The following is a 19,040-nucleotide window of genomic DNA, read 5'->3' on the forward strand; positions in this document are numbered from 1 at the left end:
TACGCATTACACAAAATGCGTTCATATCCTTTAGCATTTACCATTTTCTTAACCACAATGAGGGGATCACACCTTAACCCCACCTCTTCTACACTTCATTGTTGGCAGAACACACGATGGCAGCTTACATTCTCCAGGCACTGGGAAACCCAAACCGTTCCACCGGATTGTAACAGGGTATGAAATGAAATGATAGTATAGCATTAATGGGTGGGTGTCGTACCTCATTCTGTTTAGTGTCTTACGCTCAATCATTGCACTACGTGCAGTGCTGGCAACAGTTTCCTAACCACGAGTGATTCCATCCGCTGATTTCATGCAACTTTTTACAACTAAGTTTGTAGTGCTCTACAGTGCCTGTCAAGCACTACATGAGATCTTCCTGTCGTGGTTTAACTATAGTTGCTCACTCTCGATTCCACTTCACAGTTGCATCACCCAAAATCGACCCGGGCATCTTCAGAAAGATTGAAATGTCATTAAAGGATTTATTACTCAATTGACATCCAATGAATAGTCCACGTCGAAAATCACTGCTGAGTGACCCATCTCCTGTTACAGCTTCTGACAACACAGTAGTCAGAAAACAGTGACTATTCTTGCATGAAAGTGTGCCATTGACGTCATCGAAAAGTGTTGCGGTTTCTCACCCTCCCATACCTTCCAACCTCTGAAAACTGTCAACTTTCCTGTGCACAAAATGGCAGGAAATTCAAATTTTGGTGGGAAATTAAAATTGCTGTGAAATTACAAATAATCTTTTCAGGTTTGCCACCAGATCGTAGTGTGTTAATCGAAAAATATTTCGTCGATGCAGCTGATCGACGTCTTCAGGTGGTGGTAGTTAGTTGCAGCTGACACTGCTTCAGTCGCACCTTACAGCAGTGACAGCAGTAACTAATACCACCTGAAGATGTCGATCAGCTGCATCGATGAAATATTGTGCGATTTACACAATACGTTCCGGCGACAAACTCGGGAGGTGTATTTGCAACAGATCCGTTGCGAAAGCCTAAAAAGTCACTGCCGAAAAATTCAAAATGTGACACAACTGTGCACGTATGTTTCTGTGGAAGCAGGATGTGGTCGAAAGTACAAGCTGACAGGGAATTTAAAATGGTGCATTGTTATGCTAGCTGACCTGAAACACTGGAACAATAGAGTCACAATTCGGCTTAGATCTCTTAGGCTATTTATATGGGTTTAGAATTCTGCCGAACTGCTCCAGACCTGGAATACTGTTCCTGGATCTATGACGTCACAGTCCAGCTCAGATCTGTTGTTTCATTTAGAAATCAGGCATACTGGCCCAGTCTCGTGACACTAGTGTGGCTCTACTATGACGTCAGAATCCAAGACGGGTTACCTGCAATAATACAAGATGGAGGTCGAACATGGCGACGAGGGCAAACTGGGACAAGCTGTATATCATCAGAACCCAAGGTCTGAAATACTGACCCTGATTATGTTGTAAGAATTTGCTCGCTCTATGACGTTAGGACCCGCATCTGGTGGTCGTGCGGTAGCGTTCTCGCTTCCCACGCCTGGGTTCCCGGGTTCGATTCCCGGCGGGGTCAGGGATTTTCTCTGCCTCGTGATGGCTGGGTGTTGTGTGATGTTCTTAGGTTAGTTAGGTTTAAGTAGTTCTAAGTTCTAAGGGACTGATGACCATAGATGTTAAGTCCCATAGTGCTCAGAGCTATTTTTTATGACGTTGGAGATAAAGGATGTTCGTGCATGTCCAGGCATGTGTATTGGACATTGGATGACCTAGTTGACATGTTTTTTTCCAAGATAATGTTCACTAAGAGGTTTAGGGTCATTCTGTGCTGCTATGTTTGGATCTTCCCACTTGTGTCTTTACGCAGACCAACATTAGGGGAGACCACTGGCATGATAACGTGCTTAATATTACAAGAGTACAACGCGTCCTTACGCAGCCCCAAATGAAATCAACTAACCATATTATTCCGATTTACTTCAAAAGTGGTACTGATCAACAGCTGTGTGAACAAAGTATCAGATAGGCTTCAATAGTTCCCTCTTACGAAATAAAGGAAATGTGCATTCCTTGGGAAAAGCGTAATCATCTGGTGATGTAATGTTTCAATTGATGTGCGACTTTATCAGAAGCCTCATCGTTTCCATTGTTGAGTTCAGCAACTTAAATATATGAATTTTCCAGAATGTTTTAAAATAATGGTAATAAATAACGTAAATAAATAAAAAGATTAATTACAATTACATTTTCAGAAATGAGTGACATAATTAGTGATAGATAAGGTTTACATCCTCAGGTAATCACATTTGGTCTGTTGATGAACTATGAGTAGAGAATTTAGAAACAGTTTAGTAAGAGGTATTATTTTATATTTGCAGAAGTCTGCAGTGTCTGAGACTGAAATGATTTTAATACAGGGTCCAGCTGCGGAAGATGATGTATACATCTTGAATCTGTAAAAGCTAAGTACTTGAATCTGTAAAAGCTGAGTATTTCTTGAATGAGTCTCTGACATGAAGCTGTTCACAGTACCTGAACGTTGTCATCAAAGGAAATGGAATCAGTGGTCTGGAAGAAACCAATGTCGTAGTCTGATGTTGCAGCAACGTAATCGTCGTGCCAGAACAACTGGGAGGCTGAGTAGGCGGTGCCGCCGCTCTCTCGAATGGAAGTGCCGACCCGCAGGGCAAAGTTGTTGGCGGTTGTGCCCCAGATGCACGAAGCAACAGTCATCACCCAGCTGGAGCTGACGATGGTGCCGCCACAGCGGTGCGCCTCCAAGTACTCTACTGAGACCATCCACGGGTAATCGGAGATGTTCGCGACCTCACCTCCTAAAATCCGATCATCGACCTCAAGTGTAAGAAGCCTTCGAGACGCCGTAGAAGGCGCAGCACAGCAGACTGCAAATAGCAGACATAGGGCTAAGGCTGCCTTCAACATGGCTGCGCTCGGCTTTTCCCGGCACTGGCGCTCGTGTTGTTCAGTGTCGCCCGTCTTATCGGTTATCTGCGCCTCTGCAAACTTATCAACCACTTTGAAGCAACACAGTGAGCTCACATAGAGTGGTCTCACTTCATCTACCTCCATATCTCTCAGCAATAGTTCGATTTTAATATCGATTTTTTTGCATTTTATATACAGTATCAAGTACAACAGATGGATAAACAGAAAGGAAGAATACCCGTGAGAAGAAAAGTATCACATATTTAATGATACGACGTTACACCTCATGAAATTAATTCTATTTTACACATGTTACATGAACAGAATGATGAATTGCCATGTAAAACATACAGCTGGGCAGGTACTACATGATCGAGTCACATTAATGTGGCCTATGTTGACAGCGTGCGGTAATCACTCATAGGCGGCAGGTGGCAGCAGTAGCAGTGGAGGGTACATAAAGAGCTTCGGGAGGACAGGGGAGACACCGCAGTCGCTGGTGTAATACGGAAACGGAGTGATTTATCTGACCACCAAAAGGCCATGATGATTTGCTTTCGGGCCAAGGATGGAATCACTTCCAAAATGGCTAAGTCTGTAAACTGTTCACATGCCGCCATGGTTGAAATATACCATTCATGTGCACGGCAAAATGTCGCAATAAAAAATCACAACGCTTCAGCGTACGTTGTTACGCATGGGCCTGTGCATCCCTGCTGACTGCCCTTCATCGGTGAGGAATGTTGGAATTGCAATCGGACGTCCACTGGGTGGCGACAGGTGACCTTTTCAGATATGTCACTTTTCTTGCTCTATAGGACAGATGACTGTTGGCGCGTACGGTGCGAAATGTCTGAAAGCAAACACCTTTCAACTGTCGTCGGAATCATCCAAGCCGGAGGAGGGAGCGTTACGATCTGCGGAATGTTTTCGTGGCATTCCCTGGTCGATCTCGTCATTGTGGAAGGCTTAATGGTCCAGTGCAAGTTTGCTTCTGTCAATGTCGACCACGTCCACACCTACAGGAAGTTGTCTGCTAGCAGGACAATCCAACGTGTCACACAACTCGTAGCATCCGTGAGTGATTCAAAGAACACCAGGATCAATCCACCAAACTCCCCTGGATTTGTACCTATGATCGAGCTGTACGAGCCATGGACCCTCAGCTGAAAACCTTGTGCAAATGACCACAACGCAGGATTCAGCATGGCTCCACATCCCTGCCAGTTCTTACCAGTACGTTATTGGCTCTCTTCGTGCACATCTCGAAGTGGCCCATGCTGCAAAATGTGGTTATTCAGTTTCTGGCACCAAGTCACATTGCAGTGCGTGGCAAGTATAAAATGGAGACGTTGAATCGACAGAGTTATTTGACGTCCATTTCCGAATAGACAAATAGAAAACGTGTCTTGTCTAATAAAGGAACAAATCACAATTTTCCATCCCACATTTACAAATTGCTGACTAGAATAATGGAAATACCGTTTGTAACCAAAAATTTAAGCGGTAATGGACTCATTACAGGTCCAATTCAGAAATGAACATAAGATTGCACAACCTGTTACATCAAGAAGCAAAGGATCTCCATACCTCAACGCCGGATCGCCCTTTAGCTCCCTATGATTCCAGATTAGATTAGATTGGATTCAGTTTTCCTTCCATAGACCCAAAAATAAGATGACTCTCGTGGGTGTATGTTTGATTAAAATACTCTCAACCCTGATCATTTGTCTGGGGATTGTCAGAATATGTGAACACTTTACATTAAACTCGAACTTCTAATATTTACAGAATTAGTACCCTGTCAGAATGAAACACAGTTATGTACTTTTAATAGATTTATCATAGACAAAAAATCTAATCTTGACTGTTGCGACCAAATGCTGTCAAATCTGAAATCTTACAAAATTTTTTACTTAAGCTGGTCTTACAATTCCTATTAAGATATTCATCCATGGAGTAGAAGTGCCTATCAAACGGTCTTTCAAACTCTGTTTTAACTTTGCTTTATCTGAATCCCAGTATTTAATGATTGTTTGATTGTTGGTAGTTTATTGTGTTCCTGAGTGTTGGACCCCTTTTTGGTCCAAGGAAAGTCATTTTAGATCTTCATGTAGATTGTTCTACATGATACTACATATTGAGCTGTTAGGTGGAAACAGAGACATATTACTTGGTGGAAACAGAGACATATTACTTGCAACAAATTTCATTAAGAAAGATATAAACTGAAAAGCAGTTGTCAGAATAGTAAGTTTCTTGAACAGGGCTCTCTATGTTCTTGAATTTACACCACAGATGAATCTTATTGTACACTTTTGCACATTAGATGCTTTTGCTAGATTTGATTAGTTACCCCAGAACATGATCCCATACGACATAATAGAATTAAAGTAACCAAAATATGCAAATTTTCTTTGTAATTGTATCTCCTATATCTGATATCATTCTCACTACAAATACAGACTTGTTTAGGCGCTTCAGCAATTCTGTGATATGCGCTTCTCAAATGAACCTACTATCGAGCTGTAATTCCAGAAATCTAACAGTGTCAACCTCTTGGATCTGCACATCTTCACATGTTAAATACATACTGGAAGGAAATTTCTAACAGATTCTGAACTGCATATAGTTGCTCTTTTCAATTTTTAACGGCAGTAAGTTAGCTTGAAACCACTTATAAATGTCAGCGAAAATTTGATTAGCAGCCATTTCTAAATCTGTACTTGACTTGCTACTAATTGCAAGCCGGTCGCGGTGGTCTAGCGGTTCTAGGCGCTCAGTCCGGAACCACACGACTGCCACGGTCGCAGGTTCGAATCCTGCCTCGGGCATGGATGTGTGTGATGTCGTTAGGTTAGTTAGGTTTAAGTAGTTCTAAGTTCTAGGGGACTGATGACCACAGATGTTAAGTCCCATAGTGCTGAGAGCCATTTTTTGAACTAATTGCAATGTTTGCATAATCTGCAAACAAAGGAAACTTAGCATCTGGCAATGTAACAGAAGAGCGGTCATTAATGCTGACAAAAAAAAAGCAACGAAGCCAAGACGGAAACTTGAGGAACACCACATGTAATTAATTCCCAGTCAGATGAATACTCTTTACTTACTCCACAGGTACTTCGCAAGTAGGCGCTTTGTTTCTTGTTAGTTAGGTAAGATTCAAATCATTTCGCAGTACTGCCGATGACCGCATAATATTCCAATTTACTTAAGATAATTCTGTGATTCACACAGCCAAAGTCTTTTGTCGTGACACAGAAATTTCCAGTAGCCTCAATTTGTTATCTAAAGAATTAAGTACATTCTCACTGTATGTTCAAAAAATGGCTCTGAGCACTATGGGACGTAACATCTAAGGTCATCAGTCCCCTATAACTTAGAACTATTTAAATCTAACTTACCTAAGGACATCACACACATCCATGCCCGAGGCAGGATTCGAAACTGCGACCGTAGCGGTCGCGCGGTTCCAGACTGAAGCGCCTAGAACCGCTCGGCCACACCGGCACACCGGCCGGCTCACTGTATGTGTAAGCAGCCTTCGCTACATCAGAACCCTTTGGGAAAGCAAACTGTGACTTGTACAAATATATTATCTGGAGTCAGATGCTTAATTAGACGCTTGAAAACAACCTTCCAAATATTTTCGAAAAAGCAAGCAAAAGTTAAACTGGTAGATAGCTGGATGGTATCCCTTTATCCCCCTTCTTCTGGAGAGGCTTAACTTCAGAATATTTTAGACAGTCTGGAAATGTTTCTCTGATAAAGCTGCTTAGATTTTGGATTACTTGCTTCAATATTTTGCAGTATTCTTTCCAATCCATTAGAATGTTAACATCAGAGCTGTTCCTAGACAGTAGATGCAGTCTCGTTTTTGTCCGACATGATATCTTTATTCCATGTATAACCTATGTTTTGTTTTTAGATTTCTGTTTGTTATGAGCTACCTTTAGAGGAAATATCTGTATTAATGAATGCTTTGTATTTTTCTTTTGAGTCGATATTGTAAACATCCATCCAGTTCATGTCTCTGGGAACCCTCCTGAAAATCTGAATTTTTGACCGATTTATTACCCTTCTGTACCCAGATTTAATAGACGTGTGTATCTGGTGATGACACACAATAACGGCCCAGATGGGTTCCATAGGGTATTTACAGCAGGAGAATTTGGTCGTTGAGAGATCAACGTGAGTTCACTACAACGCTTTTCAAACAACTGTGGCTCCGAGACACGGACAGTTGTTACTGCGTCACATGCCCGCTACGCCATCAAGCAGCATCCAGTCGTGGTGGGCAGTGGTCATAATGTTTTAGGCGTTCAAAGTACAGTGCCGCGTAATAGTCTGGTGCTTATAAAACTGATGTCCTCTGACCCAGTTCGATACTGAGCGTACGATCCGCCTTGCTACTTGGAAGAACCGCTGCGATACTGCAAAACACAGTTTCTTTATTTGGAACAATGAAGTTTCTAGACACAGTAAACAATGATATGTGGAAATCAGAGGAGGATCGGAGTGACCTGAGCAAAGACTGCCTGACGGTAGCATCCGACATTGACTCGACAGCGACAGTACAGAGGTAAACGCTGCACCAACAATGATGGCTGATACGCAGGCAGTGGAGTGTCACTGCCAAGTTCCGTAGCTGCATTAAGTCAAAATGAAGTGTTGCCTTCCAAATGATCTGTCACCCAGATGCCATTAGTGACAACTTTTAACTCAGCTACATCCCTTTTTGCGGCCGCCTTTCTCAAAACTCTTGACACAGTGGAACTGCTATGCAGTGCCACGTGCCTTACTGACCTTCTGCAGAAGGTCGAGGACTCCGAACTATGGAAGCTACTAAATAATAATAAACGTCCTCAGTAACTCTTCAGTTTTTCGTGTCCAATGCACAGTAACATTTACAACTGAGGGTATACCGAACCCTTTTCAATACGTAACTCGCATAAACCGTTACATATAATCAGTTCCGTACAGAATCTCAGAAGATAATGACATTTTTTTAAGCTTTCTTGTGATGTTTTCGGGCATCGTCATTATCGGCAGCGCCTCTTGCTATGTGCCTTCCAAGGCCCCACCAAGCCACGACGCCCTAGCACAAGCGAGCCCGCCACAGCGTATGGAGACGCTCGATCGCCGTCACACCATCAGTATGTTCTGTGCTCACTCTTCTCTCACCTCATCTGCACATACATCAAAAGTGCTCACAGTGGGAAGCCAACGAACAAAGGTCAAACTAGCTAAAGCGAAAGAAACCATAATTTTTGTTAAAAAAAAAAGAAGTGTGGTAACAAAGTTATACATAATACATCCATGTGAACACCAAGTCCAATTGAAAAGCACCATTCAAAAATCCACTTCCATACTACATAAACTGCGTTTTTACACGCATGTTTTTCGTTCGCTTGAGAGGAAGAAGTGTAACATGTTGTTCTGAATGAACATGCTGCCACAACAGCAAAATCGATTTCACTCGTACGCCAGCACGGGTGTCCATGCGCCCACCACTGGCTGCACTCACAGCAGGCGCGCTGAAACTGGAGACCAACTCATGGACAGATACTAACAGATAAATATACTGGCACTTCAGGCCTCGGGCAGATGTGAATAGTGTTCTATGATGACCAGCATAATCATTATAATATATTTGTGATTTAGTTGTTAGCAGTAAAGTTGTTTCGCTATTATTCTCGACCATTTACTCAAGGCGATACAGTTCATAACAACATCAAACTTACAGTCATTTAGCGCTGCCCTGTATAATCGTATATTGTTCTTGCCTTAAATATAACATGTTCTAACGTGTTGTGAACAAGGTGACTCCAGCCGCCAGTAAACTGGAAAGAAACCAGCTTGACAGACAGCGAGCTTCGAGAGAAGTTCTGTTGCTGCAGCTGGGAGCGACTGGACCCAGCTCCCAAAAGCTTAGTTCCTTGGAACAGCTTAAACTACCCAGCCATCTTTTTCTGGTCTGTCTTCAGGATTAACGCCTCCTTGACGTTCATTATAGGGACATAGCTTGCAAAAAGTCACAACACAACTATGTCGCATCATAATAAACTTAAAAAGCGTAGTTGATCTCAGAAGGTGAAGTCAAAAGTGCAGAGTGGTGAGAAACATCTTGAAGTTGGAAAAATATAATTTCATCGTTGCTTGATGATAGGAGAATATACAAATATGTTAAAGCAATCTGTGGATCAGGAACTCGCTAAGATGGATACCTCACGGCCAGGAGTGTGGAATCCAGCAGGGAGTGACTGCACACCCGCTATAGAAGGGCCTGATGTACTTCGCGGAGGAATAGGCGGAATTCAAGACCAGAACATTAGCAGCGTCATTCACACCGAGTCTGTCTCCCTTCGATCCTGTATTCACGAGTGAAACGGATGTGAACTCTGCACGACTTGTAGCACAGACAATGCGCAACGAAATTAGTTATGCCAGCACACACAAAATCACATGGACTAAAGCACACCTCAGGTAGATAAGATCATTGACATGGTAGTGTTCTCAAGAACTTCACAGATAAGACTACAGGATGGTTAAGACACATCACGAATATTATCCTGTTACACCAAAGCTTCCTTACCTTTTCGAAGGCGGTAATGGTACTGACAAGAGGAGGCCAGGCAAAGACCACTCCTTCCCACAGAATTACAGACCCAGAAGCTTGCTAAGATTGCTCAACAAGATTGTCGAGAAAGAGAAACTAACATGACTTTCCACCCTGTGACCGGAACAATTCAGCTTCAGGGAACCCCTCCGAGTAATTTTTTTTCTTTTTTTTTAATCATCAGTCTTCTGACTGCTTTTATCTCTCTCGCCATGAGTTACTCTCCTTTGCTGCGCAACCGCTTCATCTCAGAGCAGCAAATGCAACTTACGCCCACAGTTATTTACTGGAGCTATTCCACTCTCTGTCTTCCTCTACAGTTTTTACCCTCTACAGCTTCCTCTAGTGCCATGCAAGTTAATCTCTGATGTCTTAACAGATGTCCTATCATCCTGTCACTTCTTCTTGTCTCTTTAATACTGCGGTGAACCTCCTCATATCTTACTTTACTGTGCCGCTCAATTTTTTATTTTCTTCTGTTGTACCACATCTCACATGCTTCGATTCTCTTCTGTTCTGGTATTCCCACAGTCATCATTTCACTGCCATACACTGCTGTGTTAGAGACGTAGATTATCAGAAATTTCTTCCTCAAATTTAACGCCTGTGTTTGATACCAATGAATTTCTCTTGACCAGGAACGTTTTTTTGGCAATGCGAGTCTGCTTTTCTGTCTACCCTGTGCGTCAATCATGAGTTATTTTGTTGCCTAGGTAGCAGAATTTCTGAATTTTGTCTACCTCGTGATCCCATTCTCTGATGTTACTTTTATCGCTGTCCTCATTTCTACTATTTCTCATAATTTTCATCTTTCTTCGAGCTACCCTTCGTCTATGTTCTGTTCTCATCACATTGTTCATTCAATTCAAAGGATCCTGTAATTCTTCTTCACTTTCACTCACGATACCAATCATTTAGAGAATCTTATTATTGATACACTTCCACGTTGAAATTTAATCCCGCTCTAGAATTCTTTCTGGCGCGCTTTTTATTCCGAACCTTCGTTCTTCGTCTTCCTGTTTTATTGCTCCCTCTTGGTTCCTATACATATTGTGTGTTACAGGTCTTTCCCTATAGCTTACCCCTATTTTTGTCAGAATTTCGGGCATCTTGCACCATTTGACATTGTCGTTTTCGCAGGTTGACTGAAATCTGGCTTCGCAAGTTAGAGCGGATCAGGTTATCGTTGTGGAGGTGGGCCGTAATCAGTTACTGTTAGTTGCACACAACATACAAACCTTTATTTTCCTAAGAACCACTTAATTACACATTGCCTTCAAACGATCAAATTAAAACAATACGGCTGTAGGCCTACTTAGGAAAACTTGCGATAGCTCCTGGGCTGAAGGCCGAAAACCACACCAAAAATATGAACGGCTGAACACAAACTATAAAAATTGCTTTAAGGAATACACGCGGCTGAAGGCCTTACTTAAAAAAATGCACGTAAATACTCGGTCGAAGGCCACACACAGGACTTGGGCCTGGATAACAAGAATTTCAAATGGAACAAACTTTCAAAATTTGGTTTTTAAACAAACCAATCTTCAAATTTTAATTAAGTCGGCTGAAGGCCTTATCTTAAAATTAAAACAAACTAATTTAATAGACGACTGAATTCCTCGCACTGTACATCAGACTAAAATGAAAATCATAATCTAAAACCAACAGAACAGTGGTGCTCGGAAGTGTTCCAAGGGTCGGTCTGAGGAGGTAGCTCTAACGCAAGGTGAGGTGAGACAGGCTGCCAAGAGCAAGGTTAAGTAATCGGATGGCAACCCGACCAAGGGACGGTTGAAGGAGCGAACAACAACCTAATCAATTCCCTTCTCCCCGACTAACGGCATAACAACGGAAAGTATCAGCCAAGGACGAAGATACCAGCAGCATTACGTCTTCAAAATTGGTGTTTAAAAACAGCCAAAGCACAATAACCACTCTAAGAAACAAAAATGAACGAACAACTAAAAGGCTGTTGAACTACATGCTATGCCAGACAGCATCAGCATGGTAAGGAAAAACACACTGCCGGAAAACTATGCTAACGACCAGGGCAGGTAACTGGGGCGTTAATGGCCACAAGGCAGAAAATACCACTGGTGCACTTCACTGATAATTAATAACCAATTTAATAGTTAAAGACCCTACCGGAAGACGGCTGCAAAATTTCGCCGACTCCAACACACCATACATTGCTGCTAGCCGAAACGGTCCAGGAAGCATCAACCGGCAGTGAACAAAGAGATGTCACAGCAGTTGAGGTTTCATAACAGATTAATTGGTCAATCAACTTCAGTGTCCAGGTTCGGTGGGCAACAAACTTTGTAGCTCTCGCAGCTAGCGCCTCATAATCCGACCGAGCGTACATGCCGGTAGTGGTCCCGGCCTGATCTCCTGCCGAGGAGACTTCCTCGCTGCTCTGTCCCAACCGACCGACTCCATCCAGCACGCAGACAGTATTCAAATAACTGCTCAGTCAAAACCACAGACGCTACACATGGTTCCGCAAAACACTTCCACAAACAAATCGAACAATACTAAAACCAGTTACTGTGGAACGACTAGGAGAAATTACAACTCGACACGCACAGAGAACCCAGAAGCGGTCGGCCTCCAAATACAGGTCGTCCTACGAAACGACCGACCGAACGACCAGCCAAGGTCGTCCCCAATGAAGTGACATGTCCCAGCAATGGTCGGGCGAGTCATGACTGTCCGGACCTCACTCCTGCTCCATCCCCCTTGAACTCCCGACACACGACGACCCCGAAATACTAGCGGTCGCTCCGCAGATAGTACGACAGTGCTCTTATCAATAAGTGCTACTGCTGCCACTCACGGACAGACAAGCCAGTAACTTAGTGACGCCAGTAAATCGAAAAAGAAACGAGACAGAAGTGCCGCCAAGGCAAGATGTCAAACAATAACGGCACGAACATGAGCTGCGAACGACTCATCGACAAATCGCATTCACGCATCTAGATGTTCTTAAATCTTCCTTCCCATTATCAGCCGCAAAGCCATTACTGTCTCTCTGGAGCCATTACCATTCCTAAAGACTAACCAATCGTTATCTAACAGATTCTCAATTTACTTCTCATTCTTCTAAATATTATTCTTGTCAGGAACTTGGATGAATGAGCTGTTAAGCTGATTGTGCAATACTTCCCGAATTCGTTAGCTGTTGCTATCTTCGAAATTATGTTTGTGATGTGTTCCGAATGTTTGAGGTATATTGCCAGTCTCATACATTCTACACACAATCGTCAATAATTGTTTTATTGCCATTTCCCCAATGATGCTAGAAATTCAGAACGTTATCGATTCCTTCTGCCTTATTAGATCTTAAGGCATCCAAAGCTCTTTTAAATCCTGTTTTTTACACTAGATTCCCTATCTCTTCCGTGTTGACTCCTGTCTCTTTCATCAGGTAACTACTCCCTCTCGTAGAGGCATTTAGTGTACTCATTCCACCTGCCTGCTCTCTCCTCTGCATTTAAAAACGGAATTTCCATTGCAATCTTAATGTTACCGTCATTGCTTTTCATTTCACCAAATGGTGATTTGACTTTTCTGTATGCTTTGTCAGTCCTTCCGAATACCATTTCTTTTCGATTGCTTCTCATTTTTCATGCAATTATTTCGCCTTAGCTAACCTGAATCTTCTATTTATTCCATTCTGTAGCGCGTCAGGACCTAGTGACACTAGGTATTGAGCGTCAGTGACAGAGAGGTGCAAAGTTTATTATCTTGTCAGGGATGGTGGGAGAGAAAACAACACTTTTTGGGCAGTGGAACGGGTCCTTTACTTGGTTCAGTAGATGAGGTGTGAGATAAACTACATACACCGCTAGTATCTGTTCCCGAAAGAACAGTTACCGTTGATGACCATGTAGCTTTGCTAGAAATGAAATGATAATTAAATGGACACCCTAGCTGCAAACAGGCGTTGATATACTTCACTGGGGACGCGTTGAAAATGTGTGCCCAGACTGGGACGCGAACCCTGGATCTCCTATTTACATGGCGCATTCTCTATCCACCTGAGCCACCGAGGGCACAGCGAATAGTGCGCCTGCAGGGACTTATCTCTTGCACGCTCCCCGTGAAAAAAGCTTGCCAAATTCAGAAGAGCCCAAAGTCTCCTAGACTGGCTAAGTTTCACGGAAGCTCGAAATTTAGTGGGGACGCACAATGCGAGGTGCTTTTAATAGTTTCCACATTGAAATATTACCTCAAAATATGACAGAAAACCCAAAGAGATTCTGATCGTATGTAAAGTACACCAGTGGCAAAAAACGGTCAATACCGTCACTGCGTGATTGTGATGGAAATGTTACCGATGACGGTGACACTAAAGCGGAATTACTAAATACAGTTTTCTGTAACTCCTTCACGAAAGAACACGAAGTAAATATTCCATAAATCGGAACCAGAATAGCTGTTAGCATGAGTGAGATAAAAGTAGATATCCTAGGTGTTCCGAAACAACTCAGATCAATTAAGAAAGTCATGTCTTCCGGTCCAGATGGTATACCAATCAATTTCCTTTAAGAGTATGTAGGCACATTAGCGCCTTTCTTAGCAATCATGTACAACCACTCACTTGACGAAAGCTCTGTTCCTAAAGACTAAGTAGCACAGGTCACACCAGTATTCGAGAAAGGAAATAGGAGTAACCCATTGAATTACGGACCCATATCACTGACCTCAATTTACAGTACGATTTTGGGACATATACAAGCGATCTTTAGATCTATTCCATATTCCTAGATTTCCGGAAGGCTTTTGATACCGTTCCTCACAAGCGACTATTAATTAAATTGCTTGCATATGGAGTATCGTCTCAGTTGTGTGACTGGATTCGTGATTTACTCTCAGAGAGGTCACAGTTAGTAGTGATAGACGGTAAATCATCGAGTAGAACAGAAGTGATATCTGGCGTTCCGCAAGTTAGTGTCATAGGCCCTCTACTGTTCCTGATTTACATAAATGATCTAGGTGATAATCTGAGCAGCCCCCTTAGATTGTTTGCAGATGACGCTGTAATTTAGCGTCTAGTAAAATCATCAGACGATCAATTCCAATTACAAGAATTTCTGTATGGTGCGAAAAGTAGCAATTGGCACTAAACAAAAGTGCGAGACCATCCACATGGGTGCTAACAGAAATCCGATAAATTTTGGGTATACGATAAATCGCACAAATCCAAGGGCTGTCCATTCGACTAAATACCTAGGAATTACAATTACGAGCAACTTAAATTGGAAAGAGCACATAGATAATATTGTGGGAAACAGACAACCTGCATTACACTTGTCCGTCCTCTGCTGGAATATTGCTGCGCGGTGTGGGATCTTTGCCAGGTAGAACTGACGGAGGACATCGAAAAAGTGCAAAGAAGGGCAACTTGTTTCGTGTTATCGCGCAATAGGGGTGAGAGTGTCACTGATATGATATGCGAGTTGGAGTGGCAGTAACTGAAACAAAGGCGGTTTTCTTTGCAGCGAGATCTATTTAAGAAATTTCAGTCACCAACTTTCTCTTTCCAATGTGAAAATATTTTGTTGACACCCACCTACGTAGGGAGAAATGATCATCATAATAAATTAAGAAAAACAGATCTCGAACGGAAAGATTTAGGTGAATCTTTTACCCACGCGCCATTCGAGAGTAGAATGGTAGAGAAGAAGCACGAAATGTGAGTTGCAGAGTAATCACTGTAAGACGTGTATATTTCTATTGTCTATTTTCGAACCACAATTTATGAAATATGTTTATATTTTACTAATAGTATTAAGTAGGAGTAGTTAACATTTGTCATGTAGGAAATAATTGTGGTAGCAGGGAATGTCTGCACCAAAGTATTGTTGGCAAGAGAGACTGCACATAGGTATAATTTTAAAAAGGGCGGGAGAGACCGCGTATGGATACATTTTAAGAAAATAGCGGGAAAGACTGCGCATTGATACATTTTGTAATGGTAGCAGGCATTGTCTGCACCAGAAAGCATTGTTGGCAGGAGATACCGCACTTAAGCGCTCGTAGGAAGCCAGTAGTAAGCGAGATATGAAGCGAGTCGGTAGCAGGTCTGAGGCGAGAGGTTGAGAGGAGCGGTGTGCCTGCCAGGCACTAGCTATGATTTACAAGAGATTATAAACGGATGCACAGAGAAATCAGCTAGCTATTATCTTAAGAGGAACTAATATTATTGAATTAATTTTTTGAGAAACTCAAGACTTCTTTGCGCATTGCTAGTTGTAAGATTATTTTAAAAAGTAAGTCTCATTTGAACGTTTGTAAAATAATTTCATTCAAAATATAATTAATTTTTGCCAACAATATTGCGTTACTGATTATAAGCCATCTCAAAAACCATCAACGTAAAACTTTGCAAAGAAAAAGTTTAAGTATGATTTACGTATCTTCAGTCAAATTAATTAAAGAATAAAGTCAGCTTTGTAATTAAAGAATAACGTCAGCTTTGGTAATAAATACAGCCACTTATTATGACAGCCCACCTGCAGCTAATAAAGTATAGTAAAACAGAGTAAGTATATTCATGTCGCAGTTCGATGTAGCAGTCAGATGGCGATCCAGTAACAGTAAAAAAGGTAAGAAACAGTTTTGGGTTATTGCAGATAACGACTGAGGGCCACGACGACGACACATTCTATGTTTCATCGAAATAATCAGAAAATAAATTTTAATAAGCAGCATTTAAATTTGTATGCGAAGGTTGAGAAACAGAATTAATTTCAAAGGAAAGATTTCATTTGTTATTATTAAGTAAGAGGTAGAAATCCTAATGGAAGGTTTCATGGGTTATTGTAGAAGGGAAGGTTGAGTAACAAAAGAGATATAGAGGAGACGGGAAGGTTTCACCATGTAGATGTAGATGTAGGTGTTGAGCAGAGTAGCGAAGTATGACGTTCACTGACAAATTATCGGTCTGTCCGCGCAGGCGACGTTTCTTCGCGTCTTCTTTCGACCCGCCCGTTTGTCGAAGATATTTATTCTATGTTTTTCCCAACGTCGCGAATTATCTAGGGGGGCGACTGACTCTTCGGTCGTTGATCTATGCTTCTAACAATGGGCAGAATCGTGACCAATGGCGACGCACGTGCCGGTTTTCCATTATTTTACCTCAATGCTGGCACCGAACAATCAGTTTAATAAGCCACAGCTGCAAAATACTAACGCAAATTCTTTACAGAAGAATGGAAAAACTAGTAGAAGCCGACCTCGAGGAAGATCAGTTTGGATTCCGTAGAAATACTGGAACACGTGAGACAATACTGACCTTACGACTTATCTTAGAAGAAAGATTAAGGAAAGGCAAACTTACGTTTCTAGCATTTGTAGACTTAGAGAAAGCTTTTGACAATGTTGATTGGAATACTCTCTTTCAAATTCTAAAGGTGTCAGGGGTAAAATACAGGGAGCGAAAGACTATTTACAATTTGTACAGAAACCAGATGGCAGTTATAAGAGTCGAGGGGCATGAAAGGGAAGCAGTAGTTGGGAAGGGGTGAGACAGGGTTGTAGCCTCTCACCGATGTTATTCAATCTGTATATTGAGCAAGCAGTAAAGGAAACAAAAGAAAAATTCGGAGTAGGTATTAAAATCCATGGAGAAGAAATCAAAACTTTGAGGTTCGCCGATGACATTGTAATTCAGTCAGAGACAGCAAAGAACTTGGAAGAGCAGTTGAATAGAATGGACAGTGTCTTGAGAGGAGTATATAAGATGAACATCAACAAAAGCAAAACGAGGATAATGGAATGTAGTCGAATTAAGTCGTGTGATGATGAGGGAATTAGATTAGGAAATGAGACACTTAAAGTAGTAAAGGAGTTTGGCTATTTGGGGAGCAAAATAACTGATGATGGTCGAAGTGAGAGGATATAAAATGTAGACTGGCAATGGCAAGGAAAGTGTTTCTGAAGAAGAGAAATTTGTTAACATCGAGTATAGATTTAAATGTCAGGAAGTCTTTTCTGAAAGTATTTGTATGGAGTGTAGCCATGTATGGAAGTGAAACACGGACGATAAATGGTTTGGACAAGAAGAGAATAGAAGCTTTCGAAATGTGGTGCTACAGAAGAATGCTGAAGATTAGATGGGTAGATCGCATAACTAATGAGGAAGTACTGAATAGGATTGGAGAGAAGGGAAGTTTGTGGCACAACCTGACTAGAAGAAGGGATCGGTTGGTAGGACATGTTCTGAGAGATCACCAATTTAGTATTGGAGGGCAGCGTGGAGGGTAAAAATCGTAGAGGGAGACCAAGAGATGAATACACCAAGCAGATTCAGAAGGATGTAGGTTGCAGTAAGTACTGGGATATGAAGAAGCTTGCACAGGATAGAGTAGCATGGATAGCTGCATCAAACCAGTCTCAGGACTGAAGACCACAACACCAACAACAATGCTGGCGTGGTCAGGCGTTACCCTTTCATCTTCCTTCGCATCGCAAGATACGTCTTGCACGTGAGTTCAGGATGCTCACAGTTCGTGGAGCACTGACCGCTGATGCGCGAACTGTGATGGTCGTTGTTCTCCTTGGAAGCATTACCCGTTTGCTCGGTCATTGATCTGTAGAATTGCTGACTGCTATTGCACAAATCCCACTCGTCATCTACCTACATTGGGTAGAAATGTGACCAATGTCGACACACGTGCTGCCTCTCCTTGTTCCACTGCTGCCAGTTCCGCCTGTTGTGGTTTAACGTGTCAAGGTCTCTAAAATGTTCACTTAATCTATGATAAATCTTAACGAATTTTTCTGCTTTGACCGACCGTAAATAAGATTATTATTATACAGCCTACAGTTCCAAAGTGACTCGTATTTCCGTAATTCTGAGATTCCCTTAATTGATTTGTACTTCCTTCTTTTGTCAATCAGCTGGAGTATTTTTTCGCCTCAAGTCAGTGCGCAGAGACGCGTCTTCCTTCATGGACGACGACCGGTACCACAATCCGCTCCTGCCTCGCGTCACCCACCACGGTGGCCTCTTTCACCGCTGGCGGTCTACCAATGTTATCCGGGGGCATGCTCTTCTCAGCTGCCGGTCGCGGCGGGAGGTTCAAATACTGACGGTCGGTGTGGTGCCGTAATATCACAATTTCATTTTCTGTTCAATCTTTTTATAATACACTGCTGGAAATTGAAATAAGAACACCGTGAATTCATTGTCCCAGGAAGGGGAAACTTTATTGACACATTCCTGGGGTCAGATACATCACATGATCACACTGACAGAACCACAGGCACATAGACACAGGCAACAGAGCATGCACTATGTCGCCACTAGTACAGTGTATATCCACCTTTCGCAGCAATGCAGGCTGCTATTCTCCCATGGAGACGATCGTAGAGATGCTGGATGTAGTCCTGTTGAACGGCTTGCCATGCCATTTCCACCTGGCGCCTCAGTTGGACCAGCGTTCGTGCTGGACGTGCAGACCG

The 19,040-nt window shown here is 42.3% G+C and overlaps 1 protein-coding gene across 2 annotated transcripts in view; it reads right to left on the reverse strand.

Annotated features, from left to right (window-relative positions):
* The window catches only part of LOC126355993 (trypsin-1-like), a 68,251-nt gene that overhangs the window by 19,163 nt on the left and 30,048 nt on the right, over window positions 1-19,040 (reverse strand). The window contains exon 1 of one of the 2 annotated variants that reach the window (XM_050006614.1): window positions 2,534-2,983. The exons of the other annotated variant lie outside the window; for it this stretch is intronic. Coding sequence (XP_049862571.1) covers window positions 2,534-2,944 — 411 coding nt within the window. The 5' untranslated portion in view covers window positions 2,945-2,983. Of the gene's footprint in view, window positions 1-2,533; window positions 2,984-19,040 lie in introns of those variants that run through there. 2 annotated transcript variants of the gene reach the window in all.

The sequence above is a fragment of the Schistocerca gregaria genome, chromosome 3 (genome assembly GCF_023897955.1).
Source record: "Schistocerca gregaria isolate iqSchGreg1 chromosome 3, iqSchGreg1.2, whole genome shotgun sequence".
Lineage (NCBI taxonomy): Eukaryota > Metazoa > Arthropoda > Insecta > Orthoptera > Acrididae > Schistocerca > Schistocerca gregaria.